Genomic DNA, 26633 nt, shown 5'->3' with positions numbered 1-26633 from the left:
TCGAACCACCTCTTAACACACGTGCCATATGAATAGGCGAGCGATCTTGTTGGAACATGATCTGATCATCGCCAAATCTTGCTGTCACAGAAGGCAACATCACGTTCTCCAGAATTGATATGTAATTGCGCGCATCGAATCTTCCTTCCACTTCCCACAGGAGCCCACACCCTTCGGCCGATATCCATGCCCATACCGTTACCGACTCCCTGCCACTCCTTCGGCAACTGTAAATATATTTTCGATTATACCTAGCACCTTTAGGCCGGTAAACAAGTATTTTTCCGGTTGATGCCGTTGTGAAAACTTTTTCGTTCGTGAAAATCACTCGCCTCCAAAACTGGAGAGGTTTGTCGACATTTTCAGCAGCAAAAGCAAGGCGAGCTTCTCTGTGGGAAACAGTCAATGTCTCTTTCACAGCAGCGCTTCTTGCTCTCAGTCCACCTTCCCGCAGACGACGAGTGACGGTCTTACTGCTAACATTGAGACCCAAAGTTTGCTGAATTTGTCGTGCGTTGACAGATGGTTGGTTCTCACAGAAACGGCGTATCTGCTGTTGTTTTGCGGCGACGGCCATGAGGCCTCCCATTCAGGTTACCACCCTCTTCCTTTCGTCTGATCCACCTGGCTACCGTCGACTTGTGAAGACCCACAGTTCTTGCTATATAGCCATTTGAAGATCCCTCTGCACGGAGTGCTATTATAGCTCCCTTGTCTGCCTCAGCCAGATGGGCCATTTAGCGTTGACTGAATGATTCGTCGCGGTTAATATCTGCTGCGGAAACAGCGCTAGCAGGAAACAGACTGCCTCCTCCACGATGGCAGCCACAACGCAGTGGCCAAGTATGTGTAACACGAAAATCGATGGCATAAATGAGAGATCGCAAGCCCGTACCCGGGTCATTACATAGTGGAGCAACTTAGAATCTGTAATTTTTCTCAGAAGGGACTGGTCCACTCTTGTCATGTCTTACCCTGATAAATATTACATGAAATGGAATGTTTACGTTTTGCATATGCGGCAGGCCTAACGCAAGAAACATTTCTGAAATATCTGAGGCAACCCGAAGAACACTTCGTGAATTTTAGCTGTACAAGGTTGCCTTATAAGAAGGAAAACGTGTTTATCCCCGCTCGCCGTGTTTCCAAGTAGGCGCAGTTTACTCTGAGGCATACATAATTCTCGCGACTCGACTAACGAGGGGAACTCGCCAGGTGTCAAAGGCTGATTGTCCGGAAACTTCGCTCAGTGAAGGAGAGGAAAAAATAAGCGAACATGTGTTTCGACTTATCTGCAGACACTCGACCGTTTCCGAGAAAACGACGGTCAAAGTTATCAACGCGCTGTTGCCATAGTGTAGATACCTTCTGCAGCCGAGAACGTAATTGAAGCGGTGGCTCAGTGGCTACCATCGTTCCTTCTTAACTCTGATTCCCGTGTTCGAGACCATATTGGGTTTCTTTATTATTATTTTTTCCTGCCTCTCTATCAGAATTATCTACGAATGTTATTTTCTAATTTATGTTGAAATAATGTTGTCATTATTCGCCAATTAACTTTATGTGTAATTAATGAATTAAAAAAATAATAAACGAATGAGACAAGCTGATCTAAAATCATCTGGTCTGCCTACACTACGTTTGTCCGTCCACTGCTATAATATCCTTGGCAGACGTGATTGACTGTCAACGCAAAAACGTCCAAGGAACGGTAGCACGATTTGTAATGTCACGAAATAGGGGAGAGAGGGTCCCAGATTTGATAATCGAGTTGGGGTAACATTCATGAAAACAAAAGCGTTTTTCGTTGCCGCGAGATCTTTTCACGAAATTTCAATCACCAACATCTGTTCTGAATGCCAAAACATTATTTCCTCGGGAACTTACACAGGAAGAAACCATAGTAATAATGTAATTCAAGGCTCGCAAGAAAAGATTTAAGTGGTCCTTTTTCCCGCACACTGTTAATGAGTGGGACGGTAGAGAAATAGTCCGAAACTTCTGCCAGGCACGTAAGTCTGGATTACAAAGAAATCCTGTTGATGTAGTCATGTAGATGTAACAACGAAATTATGTTGTAATTGCGACATGTGAATTTCATTTGATGTGAACATCGAAGTTGTTTGCTGTTTATTTACTTTTTGTTCATTAGTTTCAGCCATATACGAACACCTAGGCGCGTTAAATTGATATTGAAATAAAGTGTCATGCATGGACCAATAACAATAAATTCTTACCTACTTGTTATGGTACAGCAGTATCTGCCAGCGTCTTCAGAAGTGGATATCGCATACGACGTTCCTAGGGTGTTTATAAATGGATATTGCAGACGACTTCGAACAAAGTTTGAATGTAGCTTCGTAAAAGTTCCGTGATCAAACGATCAGAGTTGCTGGCGAATACAGTTTATCCTCACTAGATAGTATATATTATCATTATACGTGAGGTGAATAGGGTTTCGCCGGGTGCGGTGGCCGAGCGGTTCCAGGCGCTTCAGTCACGAACCGCACGGCTGCTTCATTCGCAGGTTGGAATCCTACCTCGGGCACAGATGTCTGTGATGTCCTTAGGCTAGCTAGGTTTAAGTAGTTCTAGGTCTAGAGGCTGATGACCTAAGCAGTTTGGTTGCATAGTTCTTGAAGCCATTTTTTGACCTTTCGCGTAAATTTTCTTTACATAAACGGCCGTATCTTTAGATTGCGTTGACATAGAAGCTCACTTTTTTACACCACCAAGGGACCGGTTACCGCAAGAAGTGCGATACATTTCCGCTTATTATGTCTACCCGTTCTCGAGGTAAACGGGTTTTAAGGGTTGGGTAGACCGATAGACGGTCAAGAAAGTGAGACTAGTAGGGTTCCGTCTTTACCGGTTTAGGTGACGAAATCCTAACAAAGAAAACAGCTACGACAGCTACTGAAGATGAGGGCCGCATAAATAACTCCCCCTACTCTTTATTCGAAATGTTCTAGTTGCAGTCGATACATCAGCATATTAATCGTAGCTACGCTTTCGATCCAAATCACGTTTACAGGAATGCAAATAAAATCCATTTGCCTATACACATGGTAATTCACATCCCAGTATTAATGCCACCGCGTTTTAGAAGTGCGAACATTCCCATTGCTAGCTAGCTTAAGAAACACTTCGGCTAATGAACGTTTTCTGGCTGTGGCGAGTCTAGTGGAGAATTCGAAACAGTGTAGAATACGTTTGGTAGCTATGTAGCCGTTTATTTCCTGGGGTGGTGCAGAATTATCCTACTAAATTTACTCTCTAATAACAGTATTTTGTTATTTCGATAAACATCCCGAATGATTGTCACATAAGCGGTGACATATAGGAAGAAAATTCATGTTTTTGAGTCCAGAAAGCTCTGTGCAACGGAAACTGCAGATCATTTTCCATTTTCATTGCGAAATTGCCGGCTTATTCATGTCTGGGGTAATAACAGAGGGCTGTTTGCCTGGGTTGTCTGCTAGCGTAGTGAAAGGAAGGTCTGGTTTGCTTTCGGTTCTAATCTCGACGGAGGCAGGTAGAATATCAGTAAAGCAATTTTAAGAAATTCTCGCGCCCCCAATACGTTGTATCGCTACCTTTATTCTGTACTGGCGCCCTGTGGATGTCAATATGACACTCTTGTAGAATTTCATACATGTTACTGCCTACTTTTTCCGCTTCTGCCAATAACGGAATTGACTTAAGTGTGGCACTGAATGATTTTTAACTGAATTTCGTTATGAATCTTCACGCATTGCTAAATTTGCACACTTTCATGGTAGGTCAGCAACGGTAATCCAGTATGACTGGTCTGAACGTTGACACAAACCGTTTCGCGGCCGAATGCGGATAATATTTTGCTAATTCGTAACGATCTGGGGTTCTTTGTCTTACTAAAACAGTTATGTTATCTCGATAAGTTGAAATTCGATTTTTTGTGGTACAGTTCATATCAATTAGCGTTTCTTCTTTCAGTTCTGTCTTATATTTACGTGTTGTATTTAACACACTAATCAGCATTAATATAATCTTACAAATTATTGAAAACAGCCTAAAAAAGTTCAGATAGTTTGTCAATTTCACGCCTGTGCATAGTATGTTGGTAGCACTTCGTCGCCTTGCCTGTTATGCTGTGTAGCAGACTTTAAAGCCGTGCGGATCAGCATAACGAAAAGGCGAGGGGTCTCGCTCGTTTTGTCCACGACTGTACATACAAGTTGGTCCAACGGCATGATTGAGAATTCACTATTACCTGTCAGAATAGAACTAGTCAGAACTATATACGAGGAAGATGGTATCTGTTCTTTCGGACATGTCCAAAAGAACAGATGCCATCGGTGACCGTGCAGCTCGTTAGAATGAAATTACAATTGAAGCAATACAATGAAATGTATACCCTCAGCTGCATACAGAAGTTGATATACGTCAACAAGGACAGTTGAAAATTTGTGACCGGACCAGGACTCGAACCCGGGGTCTCCTGCTTACGTGGCAGACGCTCTATCCACCTGAGCCACCGAGAACACAGAGGATAGTGCGACTGCAGGGACTTATTTCTGACACGCCTCCCGTTAGACCCACATTCCCAACTTATTGTCCCGCACTACATTCGTAGTGCCCCTGCCCATTACACTCATTACTCGCGGCTTTACCTATTCCTGTAAGAGTTCGGGCAATGTGTGTGCATCCGCACAGAAGATGGTCAAATGGCCGGTGAGCCTTAAGTATATATATTAACATGGTATCTGTTCTTTGCGACATGTCCACAATCTACATACGAAATGTACCTAATAGATATTTGCTCATCCACTCATTACTCGCGCACATTAAGGTGACGATTCCCGTAAGAGTTCGGGAAACCTGTGAGCATTCGCACAGACAAAGGTCAATGGCTGGATAGCCTTTAACTATATATGAAGATAGTAACTGCTCTCGAAAGATCAGATACCATTGATGACCGTGCAGCTTCTCTAGAATAAATGATAATTAACTGAAACCTTCCGCTGTCGGCAGGTGGGTAGACATATTTCAGCTATCTAGGTAGCTATGTCATTAAATTAGTATGTGGAAGTCATCAGAGGAAACATAACTGCACGTTATCACAAAGACAGGAATCAAATAAACTACACTCATATCGGTTCCAGTTACAGAAAGTCTTTGCTGAATGTTAGCAACGACAAATTTGCGAGTTACTGAAAACAGAACTATTGAGGAAATAAAGTGCCATTTACCATGCAACTTTCATCATCCTCTCCTTCTCTGAAGACGCACATTTGTAATGTGCTCTGCAAGGTGCCAGTAGAGGACATTACAAACTGGTTTGAAAACACTATACCAAAATCTTAATCTAAAAATTCAAATGTAATTTAAAATGGGTATCTAGATATGAAATGAATGAATGTAACTTAATAGCAGAGCCTACAGACTTTAGACAAAACTATACCATGAGCACCTGATTTAGAATTCAACAACAATGAATTGGTTTAGACAGTACTGAAAATGACAAAATTATTACTTAAAAGCTTTAAGTAAAGGAAATAAAAGTAATAAATGACTCCACCCTGAGCTGTCAAAATCGAAGTTGGATTTTGAATACTAATGATTTGTATTAAGAACTGAGTAATGCAATAACACATAATGAGAATAACAATTATCTTTCTCATGGCTCATGCTAAATGCTTTAACGTATATGATGGAAAATGGTGAATCAATCAACACAATACATTTAGATGACAGTTAATGTGAGTCAGTATTAAAATATCAATGAAATGACATAAACTCTATGAACACGTATATTGCACTAGTAAAAACAAGATAAACTGGCATCTAAATAAAATAAGAAAAAATTGTAATAGAATGTCTATCTTGCCTTGGCTTTTAACAAAAAATTTTAAAAACTGGCAGCGAGGACAATCGTTAATAGATAGTGGGAAATGAAACTATTTTTAAATGTATTGATGTGGCAAGTTTCCCAGTAATAAAGAAAGTCACTCAATATGTGAAACGAATAGCACCACATAAAATAAGAGGTATCTAAAGTAATAACAAGAGAATGAAATTAGTATTAATGTTGAACCAATCTATACTTCAATGTCATAATACATGAAAATCATCAGTAATGTTCATAAAATATCAAATGTCTATAAAGAACAAGTTACGTATTTCATGTTTGCTCAGCAGCTCTTCAACACAGTTCAAGAAATTAGACAGCAAATGAATGAAATATATTGTAGGTTAATTTTTTGGGGGAAGTTTTCAATTACCTCAATTACATGTGACCATGTTTTCTTCCTAGGAACTTTCATACAACAATAACACTAAATTTTATTAGTTCTTGGAACAGAGGACCAATATTTCAACACATTAGTCTCTATCGTGACAGCCACATGCTCACAAAGGGCACACTTACTTGTTTTCCTTTTGGGAAATGACGCTAGAGAGGATTCATTGTATTATTGAATTCTCATTAATTTTATGACATCGTTGGTTATCTGTGCCACTGCAGCATTGGCAGTCTCTGACGCGCCCTATGCGATGTAAGTAAGTGGATAGGGTACCATTTATCTCACGCTAGGTGAGCAGAGCCCTACATCATAGTGACGTAGGCACGCGTCGTCATGAGTTGTCCTATCGACTGTTGTGTACATTCTGCATATAGCGACTGTTGTGTGAATGCTACCCAAGTGGATAAACTCAAGGACGTTATCCTCTTGTTACATCGTAGCATACACAGCATTACTACTTCATAGCATAATTGTGGCAAACAGATGCCAAAAAATAACTAAAAACAACAAACAAATTTTTAAAGAACACTATGTAAGTAATAGATATACACAAACCTAGACAAAGTTACAGTTTAATTGAAATGAAACAGACCAATATGCATCCTGTATAAAGTCATATGTAACTGTAAGGTGGCTTGCAGCAGCATATAACTCAATAAAATAAACCATAGTTATATTAACGATAGCATCTGGGCATTCGGTGCAATTACAGGGAAAGGGCCAGAAGGGTGGTGATGGGTGAGGGAGAGAATGGGGGAAAAAGGGGGAGGGGAAAAGGAAAGCAGTAAAGAAAGGAAAGTGGGTAAGGTAGATAGGATGAAAGGCTTCAACAACAGGGAAAGGAAGAACCCATGTGGGGGGTGGGGAATGGGATGCAGAGGAAGTCTCGGTTGAAGATTATAGCAAAGTAGGACGCAATACTCATTTACAAATGTATAAAAATTTATAAGCATAAAATACAAAATCTGTATTACAAAAGATGCATTCAATAATTATACATAAAAATTTTGGAATAATCTGCGTACCCTAAAATAAAATGATAAAGCATAGTCTCTGGGATTCACCTCTATCATATAAGCTGCTCTCAAGACAAGGACAAACGTTTTAAACCGTTTCGTAAACGCCCACATACTGTGTGACTAAGAACGAAGTAAAACAAATCATTTTAGAGAAGATGTAATCTTATCGAAGGTAGACTCAAGAAAGAGGATGAAGCAATCAGCACCCACAGATATCCAACTGTCGAAAGTTGGGTAAAGTGCAAATGAAGTCTAGGCCATGGCCTGTTAGGGTAAAATAAGTATTTAAGATATATGGGATATAAATGAGTGTAAATTGCAAAATATGATGTACAACAAATACATTAAATGGATATACATAAATATTTTTTGGAATAATCTGTTTATTATAAAAACTATAGATAAAATAGCACAACATAGTAACTGATATGCAATGCTAAAGATTATGAGCCACTCTGAAGGATAAACAAATATAAGGACACTGTGGAAAAGAGGTCATACCGTCTCATAAATATAGATAAATCCAATTTATTTTTAGAGAAGATGAGATCTTACCGAAAATAGATTCAACAAGCAGCACCCACAGAGAATTCGAATTGATGCATCAAAAGTAAAGAAGGGGTTGGACGAAGAAGGGAGGGAATTAAAAAGGGGACAAGGGAGGTGGGAGGGGGTGTGTTGGGGGAGGGGCGGGTAGAGAAGAGGACAAGGAGAGGAAGGGAGGGGAAAAAAGAAAATGGGACGAACGGATGGGGAAAGGTTGAGTTGCGGTTACGCGGGTGGTAGGAAGGAAACGTTTTGGAAGCAGGATGAAGGGAAAAAGGGGACTCGCAGGGAAAAGGGGAGGAAAGGGAGGATACACAAATATTCTAAATAAATGCCAGAAAATATGGATTACAACACATTCCCGAAGAGAGCAAAGAAACTCTTAAACTAAAAATCTACGTATAAGTACCATTTATATTACCACAGAATGGCGTCCCTTTTGAAGACGCTGACTGAACGCGTCTTCCTGTTCAGATTAACATGTTCTTTAGAACGGGTGACAAAATATCCATCCGTCTAGCCTATGTAGAAGGACTCACAAGAGTGATTCACTGCTTTTCCAAAAAGTAGTCACTACTTTTCCAAAAAGGTTTAAGGCTGCCTTTCGTACAAGTCACTAACGTAAATTCAAATTACGATATAGGATGTGTGCTCAGTGAAGAGGCGCTAATGTGGGTAAATTTGGTTCCTGGAAGGTGTGTAGACTACAGTACGGTTCTCCTGAGTCCTTCTATATAGGCCAGACAGGTAGAAACATTTTCATGCATTATAAAAATCCTGCTAATCAGAACAATAAGACAGCATTTGGTCAGCATCTTCAAAAGGAGCGCTATTCTGTTGGTAATAGTTGCTTTAGAAGTCCTAATAACAAATCTAGCAGCATGCCTCTAAATTGTTTCGATGTCTTCCTTTAGTACGAGCTGGTGGGGATCCTAAAGAATCGAGCAGTACTCAATAATGGGTTCAAATGGTTCAAATGGCTCTGAGCACTATGGGACTCAACATCTGAGGTCATCAGTCCCCTAGAACTTAGAACTACTTAAACCTAACTAACCTAAGGACATTACACACATCCATGCCCGAGGCAGAATTCGAACCTGCGACCGTAGCAGTCGCGCGGTTCCGGACTGAGCGCCTAGAACCGCTAGAATAATGGGTCGCACTAGTGTTCTATACGCCATCTTCTTTTTAGACGAGTTACACTGTCCCAAAATCGTCCCGCTAACACGAAGTCGAGCATTGCCCCACCTATTTCCAACTTGACGTGTTCATTCCGTTTCATATTGCTTTGTAACGTTACGCCCAGATATTTTATTGACGCAACTGTGTTATGCGGCACACTACCAATGCTGTATTCGAACGTTACGGGATTGTTTTTCCTATTCAGCCGCGTTAACTTACATTTTTCCTACATTTAGAGCAAGATTCCATTTAGCAAACCAACTATAAATTCTGTTCAAAATGGTTGGTTCAAATGGCTCTGAGCGCTATGGGACTTAACTTCTGAGGTCATCAGTCCCCTAGAACTTAGACCTACTTAAACCTAACTAACCTAAGGACATCACACACATCCATGCCCGAGGCAGGATTCGAACCTGCGACCGTAGCAGGCGCGCGGTTCCAGACTGTAGCGCCTAGAAACGCTCGGCCACTCCGGCTGGCAGAAATTCTGTCTAAGCCACCCTGTATACTCCTACAATTACTCAACGACGACCTCTTCCCATACACCACGGCGTCATTAGCAAACAGCCGTAAATTGCTGCTCGCCCTGTCCACCATGCTCTGACGAGGACAACATACTGGGTTCTATTACTCAAAAAGCCTTACAGGGACTCAAATAGCCGGGAACCTAAACAGTATGCTCGGACCTTCGTCAGCAGTCTGTAGTGGGGCGCCGTGTCAAACGCTGTCTGGAAATCTAGAAATATGGGACTGTCTGTTGCCCTCCATCCATGGTTTGTAGGGTATAATGTGAGAAAAGGACAAGCTGAGTTTCGCACGAGCGATGCTTTCTAAATGCGTGCTCATTTGCGCACGGAAGCTTTTCTCTCTCAAGGAAATTTAATGTATTAGAACTCAGAACCTGTTCAAGAATTTTGCACCAAACCGATGTTAAGGATATTAGTCTGTAATTATGCGGCTCTGTCCTTTTACCTGCGCTTTTTTCCAATCGATCGGCTCTTTGTGCTGCGCGAGAGATTCGCGATAAATGCAAGCTAAGTAAGGGACCGATGCCCCAGCATAGTCTCTGTAAAACCGAACTGGGATTCCATCGGGACCTGGCGACTTATTTGTTTTCAACTTCATCAGCTGCTTCTCTACACTGTGGCTGCCTCGTTATATGTCCTCCGATCGATAATCTGTGCGACAGTCAAACGACGGAATGTTTTTACCATCCTCCTACGCGAATGATATCGTAAACGTGAAATTGAAAACTTGAGCTTTCCTTTTGCTGGCTTCTGTGGCCACTCCACACTGATCGACGAATGACTGAATAGGAGCCATCCACTCACTTAGTGATTTTACGTATGACCAGAATTTTTTCGCGTTCTTTGCAAGATCTTTCACTAAGGTACGACTGTGGAAGTTACGTTTCTCGCACGATCTTCTTACGGACGCATAAAATTGTACTAATATTTGCCTGTCCACATTTGCGCGTTCTTTCGTTTTTTTTTAAACCGAGAATGCACCAATATCTGTTTCCTCAGCATTTTCCGAATCTGATGATTAAATCACGGAGGGTCCTTTCAATCCTTAATCCACTTGCTTGGCACATACGCTTCAGAGCGCGACTTACAGTCGGTTTAAACTTTGCCCATAATTCCTCTACATCCGTGATATTGGAGCTGAATGATGCTCGTTCATTGTATAAGTGGGATGCTAATAACTGCTAATCTGCCTTTTTTTAGCTTAAATACTCTCCTAGCCTTCTGGTGGATCTTATTAACTTTAGTAAAGTCGTCGCTGTGATGACATGACCTAATCTCTCTACTGACATTGTCGATAAGGTAAGAGCTGTTTGTAGACAGTAGGACTAAAATATTTTCATTGCATGGATTGTCTAACTAGTTTTTCAAGTTTTCGGAAAAATCTTCAGAAGTATTTCACAAGACTCTCTGTCCATATCACCTGCAGTGAATCCGTAGTTGTCCCAGTCTATATTCGGTAACTTAAAGTCGCCTCTAAATAACAATACATGATCTGGGTATTTATACGCTACACAGTCGACGAAAACGACGTAAAATGTTTCAAGATTACATAAACCATAACTACCGTGACATAAATGACACAGCTATTTATGAGTGCGACCTTAGTACCTGTAAATGATCTGTAGGCAAGATAAATGATTCGATAACCTAAATGTAACACAAAATTATTCATAGGCACAGCTGTAGTACGTATAATGCATGCACTAAATGAGTAGTCCCCTTGCGATAGACAAACACAATGAGAAAAGAAATATGACAATGTACACTACAGCTAAATAAACTAAAAGTCCGGCCCTGGTAGCTGAGTGGCCAGCGCGACGGAATGTCATACCTAACGGCCCGGGTTCGATTCCCGGCTGGGTCAGAGATTTTCTCCGCTCAGGGACTGGATGTTGTGTTGTCCTTATCATCATCATTTCATCCCCATCTACACGCAAGTCGCCGAAGTGACGTCAACTAGAAAGACTTGCACCAGGCGAACGTTCTACCCGCCGGGAGGCCATAGCCACACGGCATTTCCAATAAACTACACTAGTGGCCATTAACATCGCTGCACCAAGAGGAAATGCAGATGATAAACGGGTATTCATTGGACAAATATATTATGCTAGAACTGACATGTGATTACACTTTCACGCAATTTGGGTGCATAGATCCTGAGAAATCAGTACCCAGAACAACCACCTCTGGCCGAAATAACGGCCTTGATACGCCTGGGCATTGAGTCAAATAGAGCTTGGATGGCGTGTACAGGCACAGCTGCCCATGCAGTTTCAACACGATACCATAGTTTATCAAGAGTAGTGACTGGCGTATTGTGACGAGCCAGTTGCTCGGCCACCATTGACCAGACGTTTGAGAATGTGCTGGCCAGGACAGCAGTCGAACATTTTCTGTATCCAGAAAGGCCCGTACAGGACCTGCAACATGCGGTCGTGCATTATCCTGCCGAAATGTAGGGTTTCGCAGGGATCGAATGAAGGGTAGAGCCAAAGGTCGTAACACATCTGAAATGTAACGTCCACTGTTCAAAGTGCCGTAAATGCGAACAAGAGGTGACCGACACGTGTAACCAATGGCTAAAGGCGCTGCAGTCTGGAACCGCAAGACCGCTACGGTCGCAGGTTCGAATCCTGCCTCGGGCATGGATGTTTGTGATGTCCTTAGGTTAGTTAGGTTTAACTAGTTCTAAGTTCTGGGGGACTAATGACCTCAGCAGTTGAGTCCCATAGTGCTCAGAGCCATTTGTAACCAATGGCACCCCATACCATCACGCCGGGTGATACGCCAGTATGGCGATGACGAATACACGCTTCCAATGTGCGTTCACTGTGATGTCGCAAAACACGGATGCGACCATCATGATGCTGTAAACAGAACCTGGATTCATCCGATCCAGCACGGCGTTCCGTATTACCCTCCTGAACCCACCGATTCCATAATCTGCTAACAGTCATTGGATCTCGACCAACGCGAGCAGTAATGTCGCGATACGATAAACCGCAATCGCGATAGGCTACAATCCGACCTTTATCAACGTCGGAAACGTGATGGTACGCCTTTCTCCTCCTTACACGAGGCATCACAACAACGTTTCACCAGGCAACGCCGGTCAACTGCTGTTTGTGTATGAGAAATCGGTTGAAAAGTTTCGTCATGTCAGCACGTTGTAGGTGTGGCCACCGGCGCCAACCTTGTGTGAATGCTCTGAAAAGATAATCATTTACATATCAGAGCATCTTCTTCCTGTCGGTTAAATTTCGCGTCTGTTGCACGTCATCATCGTGGTGTAGCAATTTTAATGGCCAGTATCAGCAGCTCCACTGACAAAAGCCGTTACAATCCAAACGTAACGTGTATAAGCAACAACATATGAATCAAACATCTTGGTGAAAGAAATACCAAAACATAGTATACCAGAACATAAGTATGTACAACATTCTGAGTTAGCCAGAAAGAAAGGAAGATCTCCATCATAACATCATTAACTTCAATACATATAAATATTAATTATGAAAACCTTGTCAATCCTCACACATGAAAACTATCTACCACTTGAGAACCGAACACACACACACACACACACACACACACACACACACTGAATGACATGCTGGTTCATAAGCTCACACTGTTGTGAGGAGAAAAGAAGAAAATTACGCAAACATAGAATAGTCTGTTATATTCGGTTTGCTACATACATTCATTTCAAAAAAGCCCAAGAATCTCATCAATACTAAAACATGTAGTCTGTAATGTGGCACCTGTTGCTTATCCAACCCATACCTCATCTTCAAAAGTATTTCCTTTCAACTTACGAAAGTTCAGTGAAGAGGATAGGTTACCTACCTGGTTCCATTTCTTGAGTCTTCAACTGTCTTACAATGATCTTTCATTAGTTTATGTGTTGGTCATTCAGCATCTTTTCTTAGTTCATATGTGCACGAAAATGTCAGTAATATACTGTGGCCTCTTATATTCATTGAGATTAATAACCTTCCAAATTTACAAATGACACAAAAGATGTGAGTCTACATGTAATCTAAATGATAAAGTTGAGTGCTTCACCCTCACCTTACTTTTGGTCTACACAGCTCCCTTTAACATTCATTCATTTAATTCATTTCGGTGTCTGGTCAGTATTTTCGGAGTGTGGCAACTCTCATGGGTTTGTCATTTGCCTCGACCAAGTTCTGAGGTTGCTCCAGTAGAAGGCACATGAGCAAGTGGCCTGGATCTTGTGCTGTTCCGAACCCGCAGGACACATCTCCATCAGCTGGAAGGTTGCCCTATTTTTGCATGTTGGTCTTACAGTGGGGGAAATCCAACCTAAGACGAACGAGTGATCTTCAAACAGGGGCAGCTTACTCTTCCATCTTGTGATGCGGCTAGACACCGGATTTCCCTCCAGCGCTTGCGTCCTAGAAATTAAGCTCCTTCTAGATTTCAGTCGACAGACTACAGCTTGATGATCGTGCAGTGTATGTCAAAGGACATTCATCCTCTTTGCCCTCTCCCCTTTTCCAGCGATGGCCTTCTGACAGTGGGGGAGCTAGTCCAACAATCAGGTAGAGTTTGTTGGCTGGAGTTGGCTTCGTACATCCCAACAGGATTCATCTGTTTCATTGACTGGAGTCTCAAACTGATTGGTGTCAGGAGATGCACTACAGGTGAGGCGTACTCTGCCGCTGACACACAAAGCAAGAACAGAAGTTCTCAGGAAATGAGGACTAGTTCTCCAGATTTGTAAGAAAATGAAACACCTACAGCCGTCCTTATGTTGTCATTTTTTGTGTAGCTACCAGTTTCGGCGCTTCAATGCACCATCTTCAGGCCTTAGTTGATGCTGAAGAGGTTATCACGATCCATATATACGATGCATCAGTAGCCAGCAACTGGTTTACGCAGACTATCTGTAACTATGATGTCGTCTCTCCAACCATCAACTGTCAACTTTGACAGTTGATGGTTTGAGAGACATCACAGTTTGACTCATCTTGTTGCCAACAGTGTTAGCTATGGCGCATGCGCGTTTACTCCACAGTGTAAAATGGTTATAAAAATCTTGCAAGCGACTCATCTTGAGAAAGGCTGAAACGTTGTCAGCCGAAATATGGATACCGCAGTAGATCCCAGATGCCCTCCAGAAAAATGATGGAACAATTTTGAAATCGTTTACTTTGCCTTGTAATTTTCAAATCATGGTTCAAATGGCTCTGAGCGCGATGGGACTTAACTTCTGACGTCATCAGTCCCCTAGAACTTAGAACTACTTAAACCTAACTAACCTAAGGACATCACACACATCCATGCCCGAGGCAGGATTAGAACCTGCGACCGTAGCGGTCGCGCGGTTCCAGACTGTAGAGCCTAGAACTGCTCGGCCGCTCCGGCCGGCAAAGAGCGGTAGTGGTGGGGGTTACGGGCAGGCACTAACGAAAATGCCGAGCGCTGGAGGGGAAGAGCCATGTTAAACTGAAGCTCACGCTCACAGTTTTTGTAAACATTTAGTAGAGCCCCTCCACGCCCGCACTGGCATGGTGGCCGTTCAAAAAGATCTGTTGTCACCAATGTTTTGGTTACTACCTAAAGGAATTCCACTGAAAATGCAACTACAGCAGCAATTTATTTTTGCCTGGCTTGTTAACTATTTGTAACTTACAGAGAAGCGTCATGAGTGGCGAATTTTGAGTAAAACCTACATTTTTCTTGCTGCCATATTAAAATTTGCACATTCCTGGCCCATCTACTATTTAACTTCATGTGACGTTTCTGTACCAGAGAGGTCCACTTCGCTGTATGATTTTCTGAGATGGTGTACACAAGTCCTCACCGACCTGGAGAGTGTCATCAGCAAATGAGTCTGACTCAAAAAGATCCATCAACTGTTTGCTATCGTCAGTCAGTCTTGTTACATACCTTGTTCTACAACCTCTCGGGAAGGTCCTTCTTGAAACACTCTGGCTACATTTGATGAATCTCTTATATATATTGGGCTGCATTGGAATCTTGGCAGTTTCTGTATCGAGTTTGTTAGAAACCTTTCCCAATCAGCCTTCTGAAAACTGAACCTTCCCATGAAAGGTATCTCTTTTGGCACTAACATGGCATTCGCACTGCAGATCACAGGCCTATGTTGGGTAAGGTGGATTAGGCTTACACATCATCTTCAAGTAACTCCCAGAAACTTTGGATGACACGAAAATGTGCTTTGGGTTGTAGCCTCTCTTCCACTAACCGCTGTCAAAGGATGCTGGCGACATGGGATCATGAATTAGTTGCATATTATGAGTCTCTGCACAGGTTTCCGTTTTTCACCATTGGTGTCAGAATCTGGGTATCCTCAAGATGTAGTTTGGTAGCTGTAATCATCAAGCATGAAGTCTACATCCTGGCAGTTGAAGTTTCCCGGTTTTTCAAACGTTAAGTCGACACCGGGAGGCTTGGATAAGTTGGGCAAAAATTTCGATGTTATCCCTCCAGTCAGTGAGGTTGATGTGGTAGGTTTGTTTAGGAAAAAATGACGCTGCCATAGTTATCATTGATCGTCTCTAGAAGAAGCTCCAAGCCTGCGATATTGGGCTGATGGCTGTTGTAGCCCCAGTGAGACTCTTGAACTAGAAGGATGTCACATATACAGTCCTTACACGAATCAGCCAATAAGGTCCTGTTGGCATACAAAAGCCCCTCAATGTTTATCGAGACCATAATAAGTGGTCTAGAAAAAGACCCTATAGGGAGATTACTATTTCTGTGTTGACTTGTGGTTGAGGGAGATTACTATTTCTGTGTTGACTTGTGGCTGAAGAATCAGCTGCTGGTAATAAGCAATGCTGCTCAGTGTGCACCCAATTGTACTTTGAGGAGGCTTCTTCCACGCACCCATTCTCATTACCAATATCAGTTGCCTATAATGCTATCAGCATCAGCAAAAATATACTCAGAACATCAAAGTTGGGCACAGTCATACTTCTTTCAGCCACTAACAAATAACTAAAACATCAGTCAATACATACAGACACAGCCTTATTCTTTTAAGTCTACTGCGCAACTCTAATATAAGCCTACAAGGACAGACATCTCTTTGTGACAATCTTCATTTGCATGGAACCAATGATCCCCATTACACCTCCTCTTACTCCTCGAGATAAGGTAAAACCAATTTAGTCACACTATGCATCCTCTACCTTTGGAGGGAATCTATCAATCCACAAAATCGGCTCAAATAATCTCTTCAGTGTCACTCAATATAGCCACAAAATCGGCTCAAATAATCTCTTCAGTGTCACTCAATATAGCCACAAAATCGTATCATCACGTCCTAAACTGGGGGTGACCAAAAACTCAGTATAAATTTGAAAACTGAATAAATAACGGAATAATGTAGATAGAGAGGTACCAATTGACACACGTGCTCGGAATGACATGGGGTTTTATTAGAACCAAAAAAATACATACGCTCAAAAAATGTCGGACAGATGGCGCTTCATCGGATCAGAATAGCAATAATTAGCATAACAAAGTAAGACGAAGTAAAGATGATGTTCTTTACAGGAAATGCTCAATATGTCCACCATCATTCCTCAACAATAGCTGTAGTCGAGGAATAATGTTGTGAACAGCACTGTAAAGCATGTCCGGAGTTATGGTGAGGCATTGGCGTCGAATGTTGTCTTTCAGCATCCCTAGAGATGCCGGTCGATCACGATACACTTGCGACTTCAGGTAGCTCCAAAGCCAATAATCGAACTGACTGAGGTCTGGGGTCCTGGGAGGCCAAGCATGACGAAAGTGGCGGCTGAGCACACGATCATCACCAAACAAAGGGCGCAAGAGATCTTTCATGCGTCTAGCAATTTTTTTTTTTGTTCTAATAAAACCCCATGTCATTCCAAGCATGTGTGTCAATTTTTACCTCTCTATCTACATTATTCCGTGGTTTATTAAGTTTTCAAATTTATACTGACTTTTTGATCACCCGGTATATACACACATTCACTTTTAGAACCACCGTGTAAACAAATATTTACTACTACCAAAGCCTGGATAAGCCATTTATCAACTTTAAATATCCTTTGAACAACACCCACATCTAACAGTTACTCTTTTCCGTCACACAACTCATCATAGCTCCCATTTTGTTCTTACACTACATGTGCATACATACTCTCTCTCTCTCACACGATAACTTACTTATAACAAATGTCACAACAAGAATGCTGATAATAAAGGAATTACATTCACACAGACACAGGACAGAACAATAGTAAGGAAACAGCATGGAAAATGAAGATGAAATATTCAGTGTTTCACCTAGGGTGCCTTGTGCTTACCAAGCACATGAGCTCTCTCGGTCACTTGCGACGTGCGTACTTTTCCTGACACGACCGGTGCTAGCTTCGGATACTGTCGAGTCGTATTAATGAGACCACCTGTCGGAAGCCTGAATAACCACCTTTTGCAGTGTGGACCGCTGCAAGATTTGCAGGAAGACAGTCAATGAGATTCTGGAGGGCTGTGGAGGCAGTCTTATGATGACTGTCGTTTTAGGACGAAATCTAAACTGACAAATTTGTATTTCGCTACCATTTTATTTAAACGTTAATCATAAAAACACAGAATGTCAATTGCTTTTCACTAAAGGACCAATGTCTCGTAGCACTTTTCGACTAATGCTACTGGAAGGACAAGCTGTTAAGTTGATGTCTATCAGTGACCTTCTGTGGGTGGATTTGGTTCTCCTCATTGAGAAAAAAGGCAGCATGTACATGTAAGTCTAAACATCGACATAATAGTAACTGCAGACTTATAAAGTCGTGAAAATTTACATTGAGGAAACACAAGTCTAAGAGACTAATTTTTCTATGAAAATAATCACGCGAACGTCACACAACAGATGTATAAGTTCTAACTGTAGCCGAGTTTCCACACTGTGAACATACTCTGGAAATCACTGAAACTGCGCAACCCTTTGCAAGCTGAAAAGCAGTAAGGTAGCTCGAGCTAACAGCAGATTCATTCGCTTAGAGTTCCTCTTGAAAACAAATGTGTTTTCATAGTGAAAACGTTGGGAAAATTATTAAGACATTTATTTCTCTGCTCCCTTATGATGAATACTTTCTTCGGTCATATCGCTTAAAAGTTTTTTTTTCCATATACGCTTCTCGATGTTCATCTTCCAAGTGACCATAATCTTTTGCATGAAATCTGTTGTAATAATGTTATAAACTGAATGTTTTCGTTGTGTTCAAAATTTTGAAGCACCTTAATGAAACACTATGTGTATCAAGACACCATCACATATAATAAACATATCAATTAAGTATCCTGCACTGATACATTAATGTTGATGTGTCCGACCACTTTGAAGTCCCTAAACCGATAGTCATGCTACTTTTCATCCCTTTCAAGTCAGCTACATTTCAAAATGAGACTCTACCCTAAAACTTCAATTAAAAAAAAATTAATGGCTAGTTCGCATTTTTAGCGTGCTTACTCTTAGATCCCAAAACGATTTGGCTATATTCGAATTACAAATACATCTAAGAAATGTTTGAAATACGGATCGCGTAAGGGGCTGTGACACACCGAAAGACGCCAAAGATAATTTTTAATTTCTATCACCTTCAAACAGAACCATCTTTACTCCGAACTTGGCATAAACTCAAACTGGGAAAAACAAGTTGCAAGATCTGTAAGAAAACTGAAGCGAAACTATTGGCAGCTAGTCGTTGGAAATCAATTACTTTGCTTGTTGACTGTGTAAATATAAATTCAGGGAATACATTGAAGTCCTGTTCAGTAGCATCAATAAGCTCCAAGGAAACAGCCATTGGCTTACAATCAGATATCACTACCACTGCACATCCTCAAGAATACTGAGAGTAGATTTTTATTTAGAAAATTCGAGGAAAAGGCTACCCTGATCTTGAAATTACAAGAAGAAGCCTCATACAAACAGGAAGGGAAAACGTTATGGTGCCAGTGAATTTTAATGGGTATGTGTTTTGTAGTAACTTTTTGTTAAATGTTAAAATCCATTTTACTGTAAGTTTTTTTTTCTAAGCTCAGTGTCAACTTTTTTACTGTGAATATTAACCAGTCTGAATTAAATTTTTGTAGGAAGTAGTCTTCATGTGTTTGCATGCTTCTTTGAATTAATATTACCAAAAATGTTATTTGTTTATTTTATCTTCTTCAACGTACGTCCATGGCGAGGTCCATCTTTGCAACCATGACACCACGAAGCGTGGTACAGATGGGCCCAACAACATGCAGAATGGACCGCTCAGGATTGACATCACGTTCTCTTCACCGATGAATGTCGCATATGCATTCAACCAGACAATCGTCGGAGACGTGTTTGGAGGCAACACGGTTAGGCTGAACCCCTTAGACACACTGTCCAGCGAGTGCAGCAACGTGGAGGTGCCCTGCTGTTTTGGGGTGGCATTATGAGGGGCCGACGTACGCCGCTGGTGGTCATGGAAGATGCCGTAACGGCTGTACAATACGTGAATGCCATCCTGCGACCGATAGTGCAACCATATCGGCAGCATATTGTCGAGGCATTCGTCTTCATGGACTTCAATTCGTGCCCCCATCGTGCACATCTTGTGAATGACTTCCTTTGGGATAACGACGTCGCTCGACTAGAGTGGCCAGCATGTTCTCCAGACATGAACGCTATCGAACATGCCTGGGACAGATTGAAAACGGCTGTTTATGGACGACGTGACCCACCAACCACTCTGAGGGATCTACACCGAATCGCTATTGAGGAGTGGGACAATCTGCAATGAACTTGTGGATAGTATACCACGACGAATACAGGCATGCATCAATGCAAGAGGACATGCTACTGGGTATTAGAGGTATCGGTGTGTACAGCAATCTGGACCACCACCTATGAAGGTCTCGCTGTATGGTGGTACAACATGCAATGTGTGGTTTTCATGAGCAGTAAAAAGGGCGGAAATGAGGTTTATGTTGATCTCTATTCCAATTTTCTGTACAGGTTCCGGAACTCTCGGAACCGAGGTGATGCAAAACCTTTTTTTGATGTTTGTTTATAATATCCATTGCTTCAGCTATATGAACGGTCACTGCATTCCACTGGGAGAACTTAATTGTTTGAGTAGCTCAGTAATATGCTCCTCTCAGTTCAAGATTTTATCAGTATCTACACACAATAATTTGGAGCATTCTACCCTTTTTACTGAGTCGTATTCATGTGCATACCAATTACTAATATGATTATCTCGTGTACAGAGCTGAATGTAGTGTGTTTTCTGTAAATTAAGAAGGATTCCACTTAATAATTCTTTGAAAAAACAACGTTAACACGCTCTTCTGTTGCTTCCTCCCTGATCGGATTTATTATAACACTAATATCATCTGCAAAAAAGTGCTAATTCTGTTAGATAAATATATTAGGTGGAAGGTCACTGACATATTAAGAATACGAGCGGACCCAAAATCGAATGTTGTTGGAATCATTTCGGGATTTCCCCAAGTTATTAAAATGTTCCATCTATTCAACATTATCTGAATTATTCACCACAGACTTTTGCATTTCGATTATTAATTATGATTTAAACTAGTTGTGCATAACGCTATCAGTTCCCTGGAACTAAAGTTTTTCTGAGAGAGTAACAGGATCTCCACAATCAAACACTTTGGAAAGATCACAGAAAATACCAACTGGAAGTATTTTATTATTTAAAGCTTGTAATATTTGGTAATTGAGTATATAAATAGCATTTGCAGTTGAGAAACGTTTCTGTATTCCAAAATGTGATGTGGTTAGTAAATTGTTTCTACTTAAATGTGAGGCTACTCTTGAGTACCTTACATTTTCGAATATTTTGGAAAACGATGCTAGTAAGGAATTTGGTTGATAATTATTCAAATCTTTCTTGTCAACTTTCTTATAGGGAAGTTGAAAAATTCCATATTTTCATCTGACTGGAAAAAATGCACTAAGGACACTACTTATTAAGTTAGAACATTTTTCTGAATTCAATTCGAAATTCCACTAACACCAGAAGAGCTTTTGTTTTTTTCACAATTTTTATAATTCTATTAATTTCAGTCAGGTAAGTTTGTTTTACTTCTAACTTCTTGAAATTTTGTGGAATGATATTTTTAATATAATTTCTTGCTTCTTTTACTGAACAATTAATCCTATTTTGCTGCAACATGTGGAAAGTGATGGTTAAAAATATGTACAGCTCATGACTTATCAGTCACAACATTCTCAGCTCGTTTTGATGTACACTGAGCCTTTTAACAGTATCTTATATAGTTTTAATCTCATTACTGACATTATTAATGTCTGTCAGAAAGAGCATATTTCTGAACGATTTAAAGTCTTTCCTTAAAATGGCACAGTATTTTTTATGGTATGCAAGTGATGTTGGATCTTGACTTATTGTGGCCTCTATATAAATTTCCCTTTTATATGAAATTTTAATCCTTTTATTTGAAATTTTAATCCCTTTTGTTATCCATGGCTTACTTTTTTCAGTTGGCCGTCTGAATAACTTTTTATGAAACCTGGTTTGGAAAACTGACAAAAATTTACAATTAAATGTGTTGAATTTCACATCAGCACCTCCGCCTCACTGCTTTGATGAATATGCCTCAGAGCTGTAAGGTGCTGTTTATTTCCGTTAACTGTGCATCATGACCAGATAGTCAATTAACAAATTGGTACACATTAATTGTTTCATTCTAAGCACTCTCTACAAAAATGTTATCATCCAAGATCTGCTTTGATGTTTCACGTGAGTTGGAAAATTTACAATTGAAATCACACTGAAACAGCTAAATAATGATTCTAGTGCCTTTTTCCGCTGCCAGAGTCTTTTGATAACTCCACACTGAAATCTCTACGAACTACTAGCTGTTTCTTCCTGTCCGACAGATAGCTCAATAATGCACCTAGATTTCTCACAAACTGCTGAAAGTTTCCTAAAATGGATCTTTAGGCTGTTACAATTAAAAGACAAGTATTCTGCAGTAACAACCACAAGCACATGCTTCTAGTTTTGATGTACGCAAAAACTGCTTATTCCAAGATTTTTGACTCAGTGTTGTAGAACTAACTTCCAGACATTGGTCAGACGGAAACATGAGAATGTAAACATCACACAGACATTCACTGATCGTAAGTATTAGATCGCAGAAAAGACGAGACGAAAGAAACTAAAACAGCGTGATATTTTTAACAACAGTATTGGACGGACGCTACTGGAAATAATGAGAAAGCTTTGTAATTAACCCAGAATGACACCAACACTCCGCACGGATAGTGCTGATGTCAGCGCACTTAGAGGATGCGACCGGCCAACACGGCTGCCAGCTGCTAAAATGATTAGAGCTGCAATTTTTTGTGACAGTTGGAATGGCTACGAGTTCATTGTTGCTGTTCGTGTTTAGTGTTGTAACCAAAAGGGAGAAGACAGCATCAGATATTGACTGATCACAGATGCTGCATACTCGTGTGAGTCAACATTACTACTACCTGACAGAGCTTGAAAAGCGCTTCATTGTGGGTCTCCATTTAGACAGCTGGTCGAGTCGTGCAGTACCCAAAATTATGGGGCATCCAGATGTGAGAGTGGCCCAGTAGTGGACTGCATGGGAACACGCACGCAATCATACTGGACATCAATGTTCCGGTCTACTACGTCTGACCACCACAAAGGAGAATCGCCGTATGTGCATCGAGCACATTGTAACCCCTTTACATCAGTGCCTACCATTCGAGAATAAGCAATGAACTCCCTGCCGTATTCTGTGTCATGCCGGACCACTGGTCGGTGACTAACAGCTGCCAGAATAGGAAATTGCACTCCCATGTGGAGGCTGCTGTTGACACCACAAGACAAACGGCTATGTTTGGGGTGGTGCCGTAACCTGGAAGCATTTACTGCCGACCAGTGGCGTCACACTGTGTTTAACGATGAAGCACAGTTTTGCATTAACCCTGGGACCATCGTCGATGACTATGGCCGCAACCAGGTGAGAGGTACCATTCTTCCATTGTTTTGGAGAGGCACAGAAGTGTTACTCCTGGCGACGTGGCTGGTAACGATTGATGGAACTTTGACAGTACAATACTACGTCGTGGATATCCTGCGTCCTCACGTCTTACCTCTTATGCGGCAGTATCGTGGTGCTATTTTTCAACAAGACGATGCTCGTTGTCAACACGTGGACGTGTTTCTGCCTGATATTAAGGTAGTGCGATAGTCAGCAAGCTCCACAGGTCTATCCCAAATAGTACCTGTGTGGGACGAGCTAGGACGTCAACTTCGTCTCAGTGTCTAGCATATCAATTGCCAGTTACAACAGTCTCTGTTGGTCCGTCATGGCCAGAGGACATCGGCTGGTTAAGTAATTGTCAACGTCAATAAAATTCTCCAACAGCTATGTACTTTAAGATACGAGTATTATTTTATTATATCCTGAATGCTACCAGTTTCGGCATTTCATTATGCCATCTTCAGGCGCCATAAGCCTATATCCAAATAAACGACCTTGTCGTATAGGGCCATAAATCACTGGATATCGTGAATTCAATCGTTATTCAATTGCTTCATTCGAAGCTGTCACGTCTTGGAATGAAGCAATTGTATGACGATTGAATTCACGATATCCGGTGATTTATGGCGCTATATGGCAAGGTCGTTTATTTGGATACATGCATATGGGACCTGAAAATGGCATAACGAAATGCCAAAACTGCCAGCATTCAGAATATAATGAAATAATATCTTAAAGTACGTGGTTGTTGGTGAATTTTATTGACATTGCGTTACAACAGTTGTGGGCCAGCTTGGCTCAGGATAGAATACAACGGGTTTATGACACCCATTCCAACCAATTCGGTGCATCCGTCCATACCACAGTGGATACAACAGCATCTTAATAAGTGGTTTCACACTGCTCTTTTCTGGGTGCGTCGCCTTCTTTTTCAGGCAGTGTATTACCGCTTCCCCACTTTGTTCTGCTAGTATTTTAACCTTCTCTAAACCTCGTAGCTATTACATGCGTGGAAGAAGCCACAATTTTTTACAGCACTAATTATTAACTGCATAGAGAACCGACTTACTGTTCCTTGTCCTTGACTTCTGCGAACTTAAATGCTTCCAGTTCAGCCATCATAAAATCCTTTTTTATTTCCAAGTCTCTTTTCTCTTCTTCGGTGATGTTTTTCAGGTACGTGAGGCGAGACATTGTTTCTCTCTGCGACAGAAACCGGTGTAGAACTTCCTCAGTCTCCGATTCTCCTGTAACAAAGTATACTGAGCTTATTAACAAGTGTGAAGCTCCGTATATAGTACAATTAAAGAGAGATATCCTACCCGCCTGTCGACATCTGCCCATACTAACATGAATAACAGCACGAAACGTCATACCATTTCACAGAAATATTTCGCAAGTAGAATATCTTTTTAGCTGAGTGTGTATTTGCCTTTCTCTACATAACAACCCTTGCATTCTGCCTACGTCTCCCGAGAAAAAATCCAGTATTCATAGGTCCTTCCTCTTACTGCATGTTAGACCTTAGGATAACAGTTTCCTTGGCATTCTGACAAAGTAGTGGTATCTCTCTCGGTTTCCGCAGACAGAGTCTCTGATTCGGAACCAGTCTCTCTCCCGATTTGAAAAGTTTCATTGTTTCTCGTTCCATTACCATCTAGATCACTGAAGGCGGTATGGACTGGAAGTCACGCCTTATGTTAGCCTGGTGTCCATCTCAAGCGCGACCAAACTAGCGCTCAGAGCATGTGCTTCGACATTTGTAGCTGAAAAAATGTTAAAGCCTGGCGGAGACAGACTTGAGCTCGAGACACCATTAAAGAGTGGCAATTGTATAATTTTACCAAACCCCGATAATCATTACGCTCAGCATCACGAATTCCAAGTTCATTGTTTAATACTAATATCATATCTAGTCCATCCAGTTTATGAAAAAATATCTTTAACCTTCCAGTTTCTAACTTTTGTCACTTCGTTTACACTTCTAATAATGTTGTCACTGGAAACGAGATCAAAATAAGGAAACTAATATCTCAACAGCATGCAATAACAGGATAGATACTACTGTTACTACCACCTAAACAACGAATTTTGTTATTACGTGTGGAGAAATTGATTTTGTAAAATTTCCGGTTTCGGAGATATTGGAAGGACTAGACCAATATCGAAATAAACAAGCAAAAGACAAGACCAATATCACAATGAATAAGTACTACATATTTATTTTTCATGCTCCATAAAATATTTTATTTACAACGAAATTTAAAATAATGAATGCACACAGTCGGTTTTCGGCTATTAATCTTAAGATCCACAGTGTGCAATGGAATACAGAGTGCACAAAATAAAATTGACCTGGAATGTACTTGCAATACGACTGACTCAGGTTTTCTGATGTTCGAATCCATCTCGGAGAGATGCGGTTTTCATTCTTTACCGAAACCGCTTCCCACAGTTTTGTCACTAAATTTTTCACTGTAAACTTTTTTAGAGGCCTTCTGCGGACTGTTCTGCACACATTCACCACCAAATTGTGTTTCACATAACACTCTACAATGAACAAGCTTCGTTTTATTGTGAGCACCACCTTGCGTTTCATCCAACTGGTCACTATACACATCTGCTCCTCTCACTCTCTGGCACGTAATGAAACAGGGAGCTGACTACCATTTTGTTTAGCGCCCTAATCTATAAACCGTCATCGTCATCATCATTATTATTATTATTATTATTATTATCATCATCATCATCGTAATGACACAACAAAGTGCTCGAGACAGAACATGCAAGAGATGCGTATGCACAGATATGTGATAACAACAGTTTGATGCATCGACATCACGATTTCCAGCATTTTCTATGTGAACAGTTCTCCTAATCATAAACAAAGGTCATTATTGTTATAAATATTTTACAGAACAGTTTTATTTTGCCCACTCTTTATTAGGCTAAGAATTTTTCACTGCCTGGTGCGCAGGTACAAGGTATGGCGGTTATCGCTGAACAACCGACGTTCGGTCATA

At 41.1% G+C, this 26633-nt stretch overlaps 1 protein-coding gene across 1 annotated transcript in view; it reads right to left on the bottom strand.

Annotated features, from left to right (window-relative positions):
* LOC124722785 (outer dynein arm-docking complex subunit 3) overlaps positions 1 to 26633 on the bottom strand; it is a 341284-nt gene that overhangs the window by 59210 nt on the left and 255441 nt on the right. The window contains exon 8 of the mRNA XM_047247919.1: positions 24680 to 24857. Coding sequence (XP_047103875.1) covers positions 24680 to 24857 — 178 coding nt within the window. The remainder of the gene's footprint in view (positions 1 to 24679; positions 24858 to 26633) is intronic.

This window comes from Schistocerca piceifrons, chromosome X (assembly GCF_021461385.2).
Source record: "Schistocerca piceifrons isolate TAMUIC-IGC-003096 chromosome X, iqSchPice1.1, whole genome shotgun sequence".
NCBI lineage: Eukaryota > Metazoa > Arthropoda > Insecta > Orthoptera > Acrididae > Schistocerca > Schistocerca piceifrons.
Note: the sequence above shows the minus strand (reverse complement) of the source record. Positions and strands in the feature narration are given on the sequence as shown.